Source organism: Triticum aestivum, chromosome 5A, assembly GCF_018294505.1.
Source record: "Triticum aestivum cultivar Chinese Spring chromosome 5A, IWGSC CS RefSeq v2.1, whole genome shotgun sequence".
NCBI lineage: Eukaryota > Viridiplantae > Streptophyta > Magnoliopsida > Poales > Poaceae > Triticum > Triticum aestivum.
The window spans coordinates 93,921,965-93,939,493 of record NC_057806.1 but is presented as its reverse complement, the minus strand read 5'-3'; the positions used below and the strand labels follow the sequence as shown (position 1 = coordinate 93,939,493).

Genomic DNA, 17,529 nt, shown 5'->3' with positions numbered 1-17,529 from the left:
TTCCAATACATGAAACATTTTTGTGTACTCGTTGAACATTTTTTCAAATACATGATTAACATTTTTTTCAAACATATTTTTTTGGTGTCAACTTTTTTTCATACACATTCTATATTTTTTGTATAGATAAGGAACATTTTTCATACACACATTTAACAATTTTTAAAGACATGATTAATCCTTTTTAAAACATATTTTTAGTCAACTTTTTTGCATATATATTATACATTTTTTGTATACATCAGGAACATATTTTTTTATACATGTTTAACAGTTTTTAATTACATGATTAACATTTTTTAAACATATATTTTTTATGCCTACTTTTTTTGCAAAAACAATTAGCCCACCGCGAGCCAATTAGCTCCAGTCGGCCGACAGTGGGCCGACAGGACCCAATCAGCCCACAGTGGGCCGACAGGACCCAATCAGCCCATAATGGGCCGACAGGGGCCAGTGGGCCAGCTGTAGGCCGACTAGAATCCAATCGGCCTGCTGTGGGCCGACGGTGTATTATTTTTGAAAAAAATTACCCAGCGTAATATTTATGAAAATTAATAAAAAATGTATTATTTAAAAAAATTAGCCAGAAGTCAACCGCGCATGGTTCCATCTACCATTGGAAATCTTGTTTGATCTAGATGTGCTCTAAGCATAGGAAATGTACATATTTTTTTTCATGGAATCGCGAAACATAGGCGCCAGAAATGCACATGCGCGGTCTTAGGTGACATCTAGATGGTTTTAATAAGTTTCATATCAATTATTCAGAGAAAGAGTTACTGCACTTAAGTGAAGAAAAGTTATTTTGCTGATGCATGTGATACAACACTATGAGCATATTCTCACCTATCTCAATGTTGTAAGTGGCGGGGGTGTGTTTTACTGGTGTAGATCGCTTAAAAATGACGTTCCAAGCGCAGCCTATGAAGAATAAGCATGTTGTGACGTACTGTCTCTTATGCTATTTCTGTTGAATGTTAATGATCCAGTTGGGAAAGTATCTTGTATAGCTAGTGCATGTTACCTTTCGAGCTTCAATATTGGATTGATATGAATAAGACAAACGCAGATTCCTGTCCAAAATACAACACAAAATTTAGGATGGTCATCTCAGTGGCGGATTTATAGGCAAGCGCTTAATTCAAATACTTACCTAGTTACCTTGCGTCAAATGTTGGTGGGCAGATGCCTTTGGATTTGCAGATGTCACCTTATTTGAGATGGCGGGTGGGTGGCCACCGCCGTCTTAGGCACGGGTTCAGTAGAGCCCTGCCTGCTCAAACCCGCCGTGCTGTCATCCATAGTTACGTTTGCCCTAATCCATGTGGTTTTATGTTATTTACTCTTGAATATTTAACGTGCTAAAATTTAAATATGTAATTTTAACTGTAGCTTTACCAGCAACAATAATTATCATATGTTGCTAAAAAAAGCTTGAAAATACTTTGCCTTTGGTAATAGAACGGACATGAGACATGCACTTACGTTCGTAGTTGTACAATTCAAAACAGGCTAAACAAGCACAAGCTGAGATCCTTGCAGTAACTAATATCAATGTATGAAACCAACCAAAAGATTACTCAAGTGAAAGGCAGAACGATTCCAAAAAAAGCAAAAGGGAGAAATTAGCATAAAACCATCACAATCGCGGTCGAAATTGCTGAAAACCATCGGTTTTCCCTTTTAGAAAAAACCCATCAGCCCACACGTATCATTAAACAAATAACACTAGAGATGCGCTTAGCATGTTATGCCCAAACTGAAATTTGGGACCCGCTCGACAGAGTCCTAAAAAAACAGATGGTCCACAGTATTTCGTAGGGTAACAGCAAAATATCTCTTCAATATTTTTTGCTAGACGTCTTCTTAACTATCTGAATAAAGTGTTGCTGTGTCATGTGAAAAACATGGCTAACTTCACTCTTGTGCTGCATGAAAAACATTGTATGAAATACTAGTTCAGAAGTGGGCATCCATGGTCCCCTCTACTATTGGAAAGCATGTTTGATCTAAATATGCTATAACGACGTATTTCTTCCATGACGTTGCAATATAAGCTTCTGAATGCAAGGAAGCGCTGAAAAATTAAGTTCCCAATGAAACTGTCCCGGCTCGGTGTTTTGTATAAAACCCCCTTCCCGGCCCTCACTACTCCCATTATTCTATCCTCATCGCTCGCATCTGCATAATCCAACATTATGACCTCATTGTCCGATCTCAAGCACCTCAAACGGCTATACTATCTGGCTACCAACAAGTTCCTGCTCATGGCCACCACCATAACACTAGCAGCCGCCGTCCTCCTCCTACAAGCCGCACAACGGATTGCCCCTATAGACGAGCTTCTTTCCCAACTGCGTGATCTCCAACCCATCAACCTACTCTTGGCTGCCATTCTTCCGACCGCCATGCTTAGAATCTACTCCTACCTCATACGTCATCCTAGAAATGTGTACCTTGTCGATTACGCTTGCTTCAGAACAAGCTACAAGTATCGAGCCCCAAAGGCCACCTTCCTCGAGCATGCACACATCTCACCATTCTTTGGCGAATCTACCACTAAATTCATAGAACGTGTGATTGAGCGCTCTGGCATGGGTGAAGACACATTGGTGCCACCTGCACTTTACTATGTCGAGCCAGACTGTTCTCTAGATGAAGGTCGCAGTGAGGCGGAGATGGTCATCTTCTCGACGATCGATGACCTATTGGCCAAGACGTGCATCGCCCTTGATGCGATCCACGTCCTAATCACCAACTGCAGCCTGTTTTGCCCAGTGCCATCCATCGCCGACCGGATCGTCAACGGGTATGCGCTGCGAGACGACATCCGCGTGATCAACCTCTCCGGAATGGGGTGCAGTGCAGGGGTGACCGCGGTGGGGCTCGCAAAGAACATGCTGCAGATCATTCCTTCGGGATCACATGTGTTGGTGGTGTCCACGGAGACCCTTGGTCCGCAATACTACAAGGGGAATGTGCGTTCCATGCACTTGGGAAACATTTTGTTCCGTGTGGGTGGCAGCGCCATGCTGTTATCGACTTGTAAGCACAAGGCCCGGTTCAAGCTTGCACACGTCGAGCGGACGCTCGTCGGTGCAGATGACGCTGCTTACCGGTGCGTTTACCAAGAGGATGATCCTGAGGGAAACATAGGGCTCACTCTATCAAAAGACCTCATGGCCATCGCCGGAGAAACGCTCAAGGCCAACATGACCGCAATCGGACCGCTCGTCCTACCAACCTCAGAGTTGATCAAATATCTATTTTCCATGGCAAGAAAGGTGCTCCACCGGAGGAAGATCAGGCCATACATCCCTGACTTCCGAATGGCGTTTGAGCACTTCTGCATCCATGTTGGTGGACCAGCGGTGATCGACTCCGTACAGCTTGGCCTCAGTCTATCAGACGAGCATGTTGAACCATCGCGTATGACGCTGCATCGGTTTGGGAACCAATCAAGTGCATCCGTGTGGTACCAGTTGGCCTACATCGAAGATAAGGGCCGAATGCGGAAGGGTGATAGGGTGTGGATGATCGGGTTCGGAGCCGGGTACAAGTGCAACACCGCCGTGTGGGTGTGCATCCAACCATCCCCCAATGCCAATGGATCATGGGCTAGCTGCATCCATCGTTACCCAGTGGATGTCTCCAAAGAAGGTGGTTCAGCTTAGCAAAGCTTTCACCCACAACGTGGACAAACTACAACATGTGAAATCACTATTCTTAACCTAAGAATAAAACTAGCTGAGTGGACCACTTAAGTATTCATCCTTGTAATAATGTGAGTTTGATGTGCCAAACATGATGGACGTTTTTATGGAATTCCTAAACGTTGTTGCCACATATGCATATTTCCTATAGATCAATCAAATGCTCAGAGAAAGAATACTACACGACTTGAGTGAAGCAAAATCATTTTGGTGATACATGTGGTAGTGCCATATGAGCATTTTCTCAGTCATGTGTAAAGTTTGAAAATTTTGAACTACAGGTAACTCATCTACAGCACATCTCCAAGAAGAATAAGCAAGCTACCGCTCATGGTATTTCTGTTAAATGTAAATGTTCCGGTTGGGAAAGAAACCTACACTCGACAAAAGGAACCGCTTCTTTTATCAATGTCTAATGTATCTGCTTGGCATCCAGTACAATTACCACTAGTCCAGTCACCTTAGATTACTAAAGTCATCTATCATGTACAGCAAGTGCTTGTTACCTTTCTAGCATGAAATAGATCGAGGATTATCGGCGTTCTGGGAAAGGGGGTCCCCAGACTTGCCTGCCTGCGGCCTACGGCGTGGCTCAAAGGGGGCCCAGCACGGCCCATCTTCACCAACACAAACCCAAGACCCTCGCGAGGGGCCAAGCCTCGCGGGGCGGACGACGCGGAGCTTCCTCAGGCACGGCCTCATCAGGCTGGCTCACGAGGGGGCGGAGAGATCAAGGAGGGGTACCTCACGAGGTGCCCATGGCGCAAGCCATGACGACTCAGGGCGCCAGGCGGGTGCCAGCCCGCGCAGCGTCCTCCTTTCCTCTTTGGTGCAAAGGGGGCAAGCGCAGCCGCGGAGTACCGAGGCATCAGGCAAAGGTTGCCATTTCGGTGCAACGAGACCAAGACCAGGAGGACTACGAGACGGAGGTCATCGTGGAGCCCAAGACGGCGTCATCACCAGAGCTTTGCACAGGCGAAGACTACTTTTGTCAGGATAGCTGATACTTGCTGTCCCCCTTCAAATTAGCCTGCCATTGTTGGCTCCCTTCCTGCTCAATATTTAGGGAGGGGACCAGGGCCTCTATAAATAGGACCAGCCACCCACATAGCAAGGGGGTTCGGTCGGTTGAAAGAAGAAAAGAGAGAGAGAGAGAGAGAGAAAGAGAGAAAGGTGACTGAACTCCTCCGAGCAGTTCATCGCCCTAGCCAAGAACAGACCCTCGCGAGGCTGTTCTTCCTTGTATGGTTCATCATCATCAGCCTAAGAGGCAATCCACCACACCACACACTGGAGTAGGGTATTACACCACAACGGTGGCCCGAACCAGTATAAACCCTATGTCTCTTGTGTTGTTCTTTTCTTAGTTTGGATCCTAGCATGGCGGAGGGGTGCAGGTAGGAGGAGGCGAAATCTCCGCGCGCACCCCAGTGTTCGAACCTCAAGGGTCTGCCGGAACCCGAAATCCGACATTTGGCGCGCCAGGTAGGGGGTGCGCCAGAATTCGTCTTCCACCGCCCCGTTCTCCTCCGACCGTCACGCCCATGTCTGACGCTCGCCGGGCCCGCGCCGAGCGGCGGGCCGCACTCGCTTCCCGCGTCGCCCAGACGGCCCCTGTCGGCGGGCATCCACGCCGTTCCCCGTCACCTACCGTCAACGCCGCCACCGGCCCGGCGGGGGATGGGCAGCAAGCATCGTCCCGGCATCTGTCCGTGCGGCAAGGCGGCCGCACCGCAATTCCCACGCTCACCCCAGCTGGTTCTTCGCCCCGCGCGCTCCGCGCGCCCATGGAGCCCCGCAACCTCTCCCCCGTCTATCGCGCTGCGTCAACACCCCCGGTCGTCGCGGCCCTCTTGGGCGGCTCGCAGGCGCCGTCCACAAGTCACCACGTCAAGTCGTTCATCCGTCGGGTCAGCGCCGCTTCCACGCGGCAGGGGGCTCCCCTGGATCGGGCGGCGCCCGAGACCGGCCTGACCTTCAGCTCGGAGGACCACCCCTCCAACTCGGCCTGCTCGGGTGCGCTCCCCATGCTGTGCACCCCCACCATCTACCAGGTGGCCGTCACCAGAACCCTCATTGATGGCGGCGCGGGCCTCAGCATGCTCTCGGTCGAGGCCTTCAATCTCCTCTGCATACCCCAAGAACGGCTGCGACCCGGCCGGCCCTTCTCAGGCGTTGGGGGCGGATCGTCCAGCTCCTTGGGACAGATCCGGCTCCCAGTAACCTTCGGCACCTACGACAACTTCCGCACGGAGCTGGTCGACTTCGACATCGCCCCCATCGGCCTCCCCTACAACGCCATCCTCGGCTACCCAGCGCTGGCCCAGTTCATGGCAGCGACGCACCCGACGTACAACCTCATGAAGATGCCCGGGAGCAGCGGTGTCCTCACCGTGCACGGGGACACCGGGGACGCTCTGCGGGTGCTCAAGCTCGTCTTCAAGATAGCGGCGTCGGCACAGCCCGCCGACTTGGAGGCCCCCGAGCCCAAGGGAGCTGCGCCCGCCAAGAAGAAGCAGCTGTTCACCCAAGACAAGGCAAAAACCAAGCAGATACCCGTCGATGAGGACGGGTCCTCCAACGCCACTTTCACCATAGGCGCCCACCTCAAACCCGAGCAGGAAGAGGCCCTGGTCGGGTTCCTGCGCGCAAACAAGAAGGTATTCGCTTGGGAGCCAGACCAGTTGGTAGGGATCCCCAGGAGTGTAATTGAGCATCACCTCAACGTGTGCCCCAACGTGCGCCCTGTGAAGCAGAAGGCCAGGTGGCAGTCCACAGAAAAGCAGGCCTTCATCGTCCAAGAGACCCGCAAATTAGAGGCCGCTGGGGTCATTGGCGAGGTCCAATACCCAGATTGGTTGGCCAACCCTGCCGTTGTGCCAAAGAAGGGAGGGAAGGAGCGCATGTGTGTCGACTTCACCAACCTCAACAAAGCGTGCCCGCAAGATCCGTTCCCGCTCCCTCGCATCGACCAGATCGTCGATTCCACTGCGGAATGCGACCTGTTATGCTTCCTGGATGCCTTCTCTGGGTATCACCAGATCAAGATGGCGGTAGAAGACGTCGAGAAGACAGCCTTCCTAACCCCGTGTGGGGTGTACTGCTACACATGCATGCCATTCGGGCTGCGTAACGCAGGGGCGACCTTTCAGCGGCTGATGCACATCACCCTGGGCCCGCAGCTCGGGAAGAATGTCGAAGCTTACATCGATGACATCGTGGTAAAATCTCGGGAGGCCAGGACCTTGATACAAGACCTGGAGGAAACCTTTGCGAGCCTCAACGCAGTGAACCTACGGCTCAACCCAGAGAAGTGTGTGTTCGGAGTCCCCTCGGGCAAGCTTTTGGGTTTCCTCGTGTCCCACCGAGGCATCGAGGCTAACCCGGAGAAGGTCAAGGCAGTGGAAGACATGAGCCAGCCAAAGACCCTCAGAGAAATGCAGAAGCTCACGGGGCGCATGACCGCGCTAGGGCGCTTCATCTCCAAGTTGGGGGAGCGAGCGCTGCCTTTCTTCCAGCTAATGAAGAAAAAGGGGCCCTTCGAGTGGACTGAAGAGGCCGACAAGGCGTTCCAGGATCTCAAGAGATACCTGACCAGTCCACCGGTCATGGTGGCTCCGCGCCCTCAAGAGCCCCTGGTGCTTTACCTCGCCGCCACTCCCTACTCCGCCAGCGCAGCCTTGGTGGCAGTCAGAGAGGAGCGTCGAATCAAAACTGCAGCAGCGGCCCGGGACGAGGTGGAACAGAAATGGGGAAGGCCCACAGAAATCGCTACAGCGGCTGAGGAGGATCAGCCGCCGCAGAGGGGCGCACCGGAAGCAGAAGAGGCCCCACTCCTAGATGGCCAGTCTCAGGAGTCCTCATTGCCTCAAGAGGCGCCAAGGTCTCCGAAGGGAGCCACCAGCACTGACGCACTCCACCTCGTTGAGCACCCAGTGTATTTCGTCAGCACGGTGTTGCGGGATGCAAGGGCACGATACCCCATGCCTCAAAAACTCCTCCTCGCGCTGCTGGTGGCCTCGCGCAAGCTGCGGCACTATTTTCTGGGTCACCCTATCAAGGTCGTCTTGTCATACCCCCTGGAGAGAGTGCTCAGGAGCCCCAATTCAGCTGGAAGGGTCGCCGAGTGGAACATAGAGCTGCAAGCATTTCAGCTCGAATTCAGCACAACCAGAGTCATCAAGGGAGCAGCGTTGGCAGATTTTGTGGCAGAATGGACGGAGGCGCCAGGCCTCAAGGCCGACGAGGATCGGTCCCTGTCCCCGGGAAGTGAGGCGCCAGAAGCCTGGGTCATGTACTTCGATGGGGCGTTCTCCAGGCACGGCACTGGGGCTGGGGCGGTGCTTATATCGCCCACTCAGGACAAGCTCTATTACGCCGTGCAGCTCTGTTTCCAACAAGGTGAAAAGGTCTCCAACAACATAGCGGAGTATGAAGGTCTAATAACGGGCTTGAAGGCCGCGGCTGCCCTGGGGGTGAAACGCCTCACCATCAAGGGCGATTCGCAGCTTCTTGTCAACTTCTCCAACAAGGTGTACGAGCCGAAGGATGAGCACATGGAAGCCTACCTTGCGGAGGTCCGCAGGATGGAGAAGCAGTTCTGGGGGTTGGAGTTGCAGCATGTGCCCCGTGGCACCAATCAGGAAGCCGATGACATCGCCAAACGCGCGTCCAGGCGGTTACCTCAGGAGCCTGGCGTTTTCGAGGAGCGGCTCTTCAAGCCTTCAGCCCTGCCGTTATTATCAAACACGGCTCAGCCCTGGGAGGAGCTCCCCTAGCCGCCTGCCTCAAGAGCTCCGGCCTGTGGCCCGGCCTCGGGAGCACGCCTGCTCCTGACAATGGAACCTCAGGAGGGATGTTGGATCACGGAGCTCCGGAGCTACTTAACGCAAGGGACCCTGTCGGAGAAAGAGGAGGAAGCAGAGCGAGTGGCACGCCAGGCCACGGCATACTGCATCAAAGATGGAGAGCTCTACCGGAAGCGACCAAACGATGTATCCCTGCGCTGCATCTCTAGGGAGCAAGGGAAGGAACTACTGGAAGATATACATGGCGGAGACTGCGGACATCATTCATCATCACGGACCCTCGTCGGCAAGGCGTTCCGCAGTGGGTTCTATTGGCCCACCGCGCTCAATGACGTCGTGGAACTGGTGAAAGCTTGTGAAGCCTGCCAGTTCCACGCCAAGCAGATCCATCAGCCAGCAGGGGGCTTACAGACTATCCCCCTTTCGTGGCCATTCGCAGTCTGGGGGCTGGACATCTTGGGCCCGTTTCCTCGGGCGCCAGGGGGCTACCACTACCTTTACGTTGCCGTGGACCAGTTCACCAAGTGGGCTGAAGTAGAGGCTGTCTGCACCATTCCCGCAGGTTCCGCGGTCAAGTTCATCAAGAGCATCGTGAGCCGGTTCGGGGTGCCGAATCGCATCATCACGGACAACGGTTTGCAATTCACCAGTAACATGTTCAAAACATACTGTGCTAACCTTGGAACGCAGATATGCTACGCTTCAGTGGCGCACCCCCGAAGCAACGGCCAGGCCGAGCGGGCAAACGCGGAGGTTCTGAGGGGCCTCAAGACCAGGACGTTCAAGAAGAAGCTGGAGGCCTGCGGCAGAGGTTGGTACGACGAGCTTCAGTCCGTGCTGTGGTCCATCCGCACCACTGCGACCAAGCCAACTGGAGAGACCCCGTTCTTCCTGGTCTATGGAGCGGAAGCGGTCCTCCCTCACGAGGTGAGACGTCGCTCCGCGCGGGTCCTGGCGTTCGACGAGGCGCAGCAGGACGCCATGCGGGGGATGGACCTCATGCTGGGGGAGGAGCGTCGCCGAGAAGCCGCGCTGCGAGCGGCGAGGTACCAACAGGCGCTGCGGCGATATCACTGCCGCAACATCCGCCCCAGGACTCTCGAGGTAGGAGACCTCGTGCTCAGGCGGGTTCTCTCCAGGGAGGGATTGCACAAGCTCTCTCCCATGTGGGAGGGCCCGTTCAAGGTTGTTCATGTTTCCAGGCCCGGCTCCGCGCGCTTGGAGACTCAGGAGGGAGTGCCGGTTCAGAATGCATGGAACATCCAGCACCTCCGGAGGTTCTACCCCTAAAAAGGCCCAGAGCCTGTGAAGCAAGGTGAGTGCCAGTGAAGCTATCGTGTTTTGGAAAAGGCACAGAGCCTGTGAAGCTATCGCGTTTTGGAAAAGGCCCAGAGCCTGTGAAGCAAGGCGAGTGCCTGTGAAGCTATCGCGCTTCGGAAAAGGCCCGAAGCCTGTGAAGCAGGGCGAGTGCCTGTGAAGCTATCACGTTTTGGAAAAGGCCCAGAGCCTGTGAAGCAAGGCGAGTGCCTATGAAGCTATCGCGCTTCGGAAAAGGCCCGGAGCCCGTGAAGAAGGCGAACGCCTGTGAAGCTCGCCGCCCGTGACACTCTCACGTAATAATGAGTTGGGGCTGTACATGCCTCGGAGTCTCAGGAGTGCCGGCCTCAGGCCCTGGGGCTCCCTCCCACGCCCAGTGGCAGCACTTAGCTCCGCGCTAGTGAGAAGACGTCGAAGACTAGATTAGGTGCCGGACGCGGCTTTTCATTTGCTTTCCGCAGTTGGCTTGTTCCTTCTCATTCGAAGTTTTATTGAAGTTGTTGCCGTTTTTGGCTTGCGGTTCTTCGACCTTTCATTCTCCTGCCTCGATTTCTCTGGTGCAAAGCCTCGCGAGGGGGGGGGGCAGCCAGGCGCCCTCGCGAGAGTCCCTATCCTAGTCATTCAAAGGGTTCGTGACCTGGGCCCCCTGCAGGAGCACCCCTCCAGTCCGTGCCCCTTGGGCACCGCGACACAGACGCAGGGCCTAGGTCGGTCGCCCTCACGGCTGGGGCCGGGAACCATCCACGTGTGGGCACGTAGCCGGAAGGTACAATAAAGAAAGCAAAACGATGATTAACAGCAATAACCCATACACGCCCCCGCGGGACACCACACTACTGTCCTTGTTACGCAGGAAAAAGGAAAATGAAGAACAAATCTGGTGCAGCTCGCCTCGCACCGGCCCGCAGGGAAGCCCGAGCTGCCTCTGGAGCTCAGGCGGACTCCCTCTCGCGCTTCACCAGGGCGCGACGGTGGGCGGACATGCTACCACCTCCCAAGCAGATGCGACGGCGTGGAGGCTGACCACGGCCACCGCTAGAAGAGTCGCCGCCTGAAGAAGAACCGGAGAAGCTTGAGGAACCCTGAGCGCCACCGGCCGCGCGAGCGCTGCCCTCTCCATCATCACCGGAGCCGGGTTCCCAGGCACGGTCATCACCCTCGGGGCAGCACCCTGCACGGCGGCCATCTTCCCCAAACACCCTCACATAGAGGGTGGCATCACCGTCAAACTTGAAGTGTAGGGTGCACCGACGGTCTAGATCGCGCGTGCGGGCAAACGACTGCCAACCGCGAGCCAGGGCCAGACTCCCGGCTGCGGAGACCTCCAATGAAACCCATGAGGCCCGGCTGCAGCAGCCGTCGGCCTGAAGCTAGAGGCTGCCCAGGGCGCCGGCCGGGAGCTCGCCGAGGAGGAAGCGAGGAAGAGGAAGCCGGGTGCTAGTCGGCTCCGCCGACCACATGACGAACTCCGGCAGCACCTCAGCAGCGCGGAAGCGCGGCATGGGGGAACGTGCAGCCGGAGCGCACCCCCTGATCGCAGTAATCCGCCCACCACCGTGCTAGAAAGCGTCTCCGCGGCCGCGGGGAGCTGCCGTGGTGGCCACAGGATGTTTGCGGGGGCGCCCTCGGCCGCGCTTGGGCGGAGGAGAGGCACGCCCAGCCTGGCAAGCCTTCCCCTTCTCCGCGGCCGAGAACCTCCTCGACGGGGCCATGAAGAAGAAGGAGAAGCGAGGGGAGATAAAACTGGAAGGACGCGCGTCGATCAGTACTTATAGCTGGCGAGGGCCAACCGACGGCCCCCACGATCGCAGGTAATCATGATCCGTTTTTTTGCATGCAGGGACTTGTCCAATCCGTGCAGTTGCCGAGGCGTCGTGGGGAAGTGGAGACGCCCACGTCCAATCAACCGCCACGCGGCGCCCAAAGCCGCAGGCTGTTAGGGCCCGCGGCGCTTCGCTCTTGCCCTTTCGCCTCCCTGCACAGCCAAGTCCGGGCGCGCCTTGGACCCGGGGGCTACCGTCGGCGTTCTGGGAACGGGGGTCCCCAGACTTGCCTGCCTGCGGCCTGCGGCGTGGCTCAAAGGGGGCCCCAACACGGCCCATCTTCACCAACACAAACCCAAGACCCTCGCGAGGGGCCAAGCCTCGCGGGGCGGACGACGCGGAGCTTCCTCAGGCACGGCCTCATCAGGCTGGCTCACGAGGGGGCGGAGAGATCAAGGCGGGGTACCTCACGAGGTGCCCATGGCGCAAGCCACGACGACTCAGGGCGCCAGGCGAGTGCCAGCCCGCGCAGCGTCCTCCTTTCCTCTTTGGTGCAAAGGGGGCAAGTGCAGCCGCGGAGTACCGAGGCATCAGGCAAAGGTTGTCATTTCGGTGCAACGAGACCAAGACCAGGAGGACTACGAGACGGAGGTCACCGTGGAGCCCAAGACGGTGTCATCACCAGAGCTTTGCACAGGCGAAGACTACTTTTGTCAGGATAGCTGATACTTGTTGTCCCCCTTCAAATTAGCCCGCCATTGTTGGCTCCCTTCCCGCTTAATATTTGGGAAGAGGACCAGGGCCTCTATAAATAGGACCAGCCACCCACATATCAAAGGGGTTCGGTCGGTTGAAAGAAGAAAAGAGAGAGAGAGAGAGAAAGAGAGAAAGGTGACTGAACTCCTCCGAGCAGTTCATCGCCCTAGCCAAGAACAGAACCTCGCGAGGCTGTTCTTCCTTGTATGGTTTATCATTATCAGCCTAAGAGGCAATCCACCACACCACACACTGGAGTAGGGTATTACACCATAACGATGGCCCGAACCAATATAAAACCCTATGTCTCGTGTGTTGTTCTTTTCTTAGTTTGGATCCTAGCATGGCGGAGGGGTGCAGGTAGGAGGAGGCAGAATCTCCGCGTGCACCCCAATATTCGAACCTTAAGGGTCTGCCAGAACCCAAAATCCGACAAGGATAATAATAAAATGCATATTCTTGTCAAAAACACATCGCGCATTTTGAAAAGTCATCTCAAAGCTTTGTGCCGAACGTGGATAGACAGGCGCCTTCGGGTTCGCAAATGCCACCTTGTATGGGACAGCAATCTACTTGGGCTGTTACAGAAGTGATTCGCTTTACTCTTGGGAATATAAAAATTATATTTTCATATTTAATTCAAGCGAACTGTAATTAACTTATTATGTACAGAAGCTGAGAAATTACAGTACACACTTGCCTGGAAGGGGTCTCCTGGAAATAATGCAGATCGATGAGAAATCTCATCTTCCTGCTGGTTGATCAATTGAAGCTTCGCGTTGCCCTTGCAGGCCTATTAATTTCATTGTTCTTGAACTCTGCGAATTGGTTTTGCAATGAAGATATGAAGGAGAGGTCGTCTTCATTCAGGCTGGTGGCTGCTCTTGGACCTTTGGTCGAACAGGTGGTGGGCGGTGAAAGGAGGTCGGCCGTCACCCGGCACCAGAGCCAGACCCGCCACTTGTGTGGAGCCTGTACGTGCCGATGTCCGAGCCCGTTGCCGCAGCGATCGCCGGATGTGAGCAGAGGGCACACAGTTGCTTGTGGAGAGCAACCACACCATCGCGTCGTAGCTCGGGTTCTTGGCCGTGGCGCGCTGGTCGGGTTCGTGGTCGTGGCGCGCTGGCTGAGCCCCTGCGTCCTGGTCGGGTTCCTGACCGTGGCGCGCTGGCTGTCCCAGGGCGAGGATGGGCGGTCAACAGGGCGTCGCGTCGCGGGAGGGCCAGTGTCAGGACTGCAGCGGGAAGTGTTATTTCTTCCGTTAGCGCTAGTTGCGGCTACAGATAACGATTCAGTAGATGGAGGGTTGAGATCGAGCCTCTCTTTACCGTTCTCTGTCGACCGTTAGATGTCTACTGTTCTGTTTCAGTCGTTACTGTTACGTTTCACCTGTTGGCAGGAGGCTTTCCACCTATAAAGGCAGCCGGGTTGTGGCTGGCCAGAGCATGGAATCTTCTCTATGAATTGCCTATATGGCCAACTACTCTACAGCTAATACACACACAACCCGATCTTGGTGAACTTTTCCCCAATTCGTCTTCCATCTCTCTCTCCTTCTTAATCATTTCTATAGCTTGTTCCTGACAAATTGGTATTCAGAGCAAGGTTTTTCCTCGGCCACAAAAATTTTCGTCCATAGGGAGAGTAATCCCACCCAATTCCCTCCCCATGAGTAGATCGGAACCGAATTGAGCCGGAGCGGTGCGAGTGGCCGCGATCTGTACCAGGGCGGCGTTGGAGGCGGCGATCTGTACCAGGGCGGCCTTGGTGGCGGAGAATTGCTCGGCTGCAAACCAGTAGAGCGGAAAGGTTGCTGGGGAACGATTCCCTGGTGGTAAAATTCCTTGTCTATCACTGGTTCGTGCAGCTTTGGTGGAGCGGAGCAAGAAGGCGGCAGGATCTGAGCAGAGAGCCGGGTTACCGAAGTATTTCGACAGTAAAATTCCTTCTCTCTCCCTCAGATCAAGGTGATGGGGCGCGCCAAGACCATCGACGAGCCTGATCTACAGGAACTATTGTCTCTTCGAGACGACATGGGGCTCGTGCAGAAAGACCAGTCACAGATGCAGGCGGATATGGCAAAACTGCATGATGAGGTACAGTCTATCAGTTCCAAACAAGGGGATATATCTGTGCAGATGGGCAATGTAGAGCAAGTGGTGATGGACTTAGGCAAACAGCTCTCCACGATCAATTCAGTTTTGCAAGTATTAGTGAAGGCACCAACAAATGGAAGCACTACTGAAGTCCCATCAAGCTCTCAACAGAGACCAAATTCACCAACAACCTCTCAGGAACAGATGCAAACTCAACTGTTGAGAACAGAGCAACTCAGGAAACAATTGGAGGCTGAAAAGGAAAAGACCAGGCAATTGGAAGAGCTGCAACAGCAGAATCTGCCTCCTATCAGAACCAGTAGACCAGCTGCTCCACCAGGGTTTGCACAGCAAGGAAGACCAGAGCACTTAAGTCCTTTGGGCACTCCAGTTACAGCCAGACAGTCCACTCACACCCCTATTTTTAAGCAATACTATCAGCAAAATAGAGATAGGCAGTTGTGGCAGGGATATGCAAAGACCTATGAACAGGATATGCAGTGTCAATTCATGAAATCCTTGACCAAAGTGCCTAAAATGGATTTTCCTAGGTTTGAAGGAGAAGACCCAGTGGGTTGGATCAGGCAATGCAACAAATATTTCCAAATGTCAGGGGCACCAGAAGAATACAAGGTTTCCTTGGACCAATTATACATCATTGGGGAAGCAGATGTATGGCTGAGAAGATCAGGTTTGCTGAAAAAGAAAGTTTCCTGGAAGGAATTTTGCACAGAAATCACTAAATGATTTTCTGCACATGGCTCATATGATCTCACAGAAAATTTTAATTCAGTGAAACAGTCTAACAGCACAGTGTCTGAATATACAATAATATTTAAAGATCTCATGGCTGATGTACAAGAGGAAAATCCAGAATTAGGAGAATCTTGGTTTGTAAGATGCTATGTTAATGGATTAAGAGAAGGCATCAAATATCAAATTAGACCATTGAGACCTCAAACCCTCACTGATGCCTACTAGTTAGCAAAGGATGTGGAACCTTGTCATCCTCCTGCAGTGGCAAACACAAAAAGAATATCAGTCCCTTATAACAACTACTACCAGAAAAACACTGGAGGTTTTATCCAGAAACAGCCTGTTGTTCCTCCTATCCAGCAACAAATTCCTGTCAGGCACAATGAAACTCCTGCTAATAATGCACAGAAAATCAGAAAACTTGGAGAGTGTTGGAGATGTGGAGATAAGTGGGTACATGGCCACAAATGCAAGTTAATACCAAATGTTCAAGCCATGCAACAAGAACCAGAGGAGCAAGTCACTTATGATATTGAAGAGCAACGATTGGAAGATCAGGCAGAGCAAGTAAATGACGGAGATCAGGCTATGTTCCTTTCTGCTTTTGCCATGGGACAACAGTTAGCCGTGCCAACTCCTACAGTAATCATTCATATCAATGGGAAGAAAGCTGTAGCATTGTTGGATTCTGGTAGTACTACCTCTTTCATAAACCAAGATTTTGCAGTTAAGGCAAACTGCAACATGCTGCCTGTAAAACCCAGAAAGATTTCAGTGGCTGGTGGGGGCACACTAACATCTACTGCAGTTGTACCTCACTGTCAGTTTCAGATTTCCAAAGTGACACTTTCCCACAGTTTCAGAACACTGTTCCTCCCAAGCCATGATGCAATCCTAGGATATGATTGGTTTACTGCTGTGAGCCTTGTGTCATTTGATATTCCAGCCCAGCAATTCAGTTTCACACATGAGGGCAAGCAAACTGTTTCAACAGCAATGTTCACTACTGCAGCTAGTGTGAAGGAAATGCCTGCTAAGAAAGTGGATAAATTATTAGACAAAGGACCTGAAGTGTTCCTGTGTCAAATCCACAACATACTCTTGGATGCACCAGAGGATTTTAAAACTCCACCATAAATACAGCAGTTATTGCTGCAATATGCTGATCTGTTTGAGGAACCCAAAACACTGCCACCTCATAGAGCATTGGACCACAAAATACCTTTGGTAGAAGGTGCAGCTCCACCACAAGTTAGGCCTTATAGAGTGCCCCAAAATCAGAAAAGAGAGATGGAGGAGCAGATAAAAAAATTGTTGGCTGCACATCTCATAAGACACAGCCAAAGTCCATTCGCTGCTCCTGTGTTGTTAGTTAAAAAGAAGGATGGGTCCATGAGACTGTGCACAGACTTCAAAAAACTCAATGCTCTTACAATTAAGAACAAATTCCCTATCCCTGTGATAGAAGACCTTTTAGATGAACTGCATGGAGCAAAGTATTTTACTAAATTGGACTTAAGGTCTGGCTATCACCAAATCAGAATGTCACCTGAAGATATCCATAAAACTGCATTCAGAACATTCTTGGGCCATTTTGAATTTCTGGTAATGCCATTTGGCCTGTCCAATGCCCCTGGAACTTTCCAAGAATTAATGAATACCATATTTGGTCCTTATTTAAGGAAATTTGTGTTGGTTTTCTTTGATGACATACTGATCTTCAGTAGAAACCTCACAGAGCACTTGGAGCATATTAAGTTGGTCTTGGATCTTTTAAGAGAGCACCAACTTTTTGCCAAAATGTCAAAGTGTGTGTTTGCAGCTCAGAAAGTGGAATATTTAGGGCATGTGATTTCTGTTGATGGTGTGGCTACTGACCCACAGAAGATCTCTGCTATAGCTGAGTGGCCTGTGCCTGAAAATATCACTAAGCTTAGAAGTTTTCTGGGTTTAGCAGGGTACTATAGAAGATTTATCAAAAGTTATGGTGTTATATGCAGGCCTCTGCATGATCTGCTTAAAAAGGGAAATTTCCATTGGTCACCTGAACATACAAAAGCTTTCCAGCAACTGAAACAAGCATTAACTTCTGCTCCTGTTTTGGCTTTGCCAGATTTTTCCAAGCCATTTGTTTTGGAAACTGATGCTTCAGGAAAAGGGATTGGGGGCTGTTCTAATGCAGCAAGGAAGGCCAATATCTTTCTATGGTTCATCTTTATGCCCTAGGAATGCAGCTCTGTCTACTTATGAAAAAGAGGCTCTAGCAATTTTGGAGGCACTAAAAAGGTGGAGGCACTACTTGCTAGGGAAAGAGCTC

General features: G+C 52.4%; 1 protein-coding gene across 1 annotated transcript; it reads left to right on the top strand.

Annotated features, from left to right (window-relative positions):
* The first annotated feature begins 1,622 nt into the window (after nt 1-1,622).
* On the top strand, nt 1,623-3,828 carry LOC123106652 (3-ketoacyl-CoA synthase 6). The gene has a single exon (XM_044528749.1). It carries the CDS (start codon nt 2,202-2,204, stop codon nt 3,675-3,677), a length of 1,476 nt encoding a protein of 491 aa, XP_044384684.1. The 5' UTR covers nt 1,623-2,201; the 3' UTR covers nt 3,678-3,828.
* Nucleotides 3,829-17,529: the final 13,701 nt, after the last annotated feature.

Excerpts from the sequence above, each read along its gene's own strand:
- LOC123106652 (XM_044528749.1), top strand. The coding sequence starts at position 2,202 with ATGACCTCATTGTCCGATCTCAAGCACCTCAAACGGCTATACTATCTG.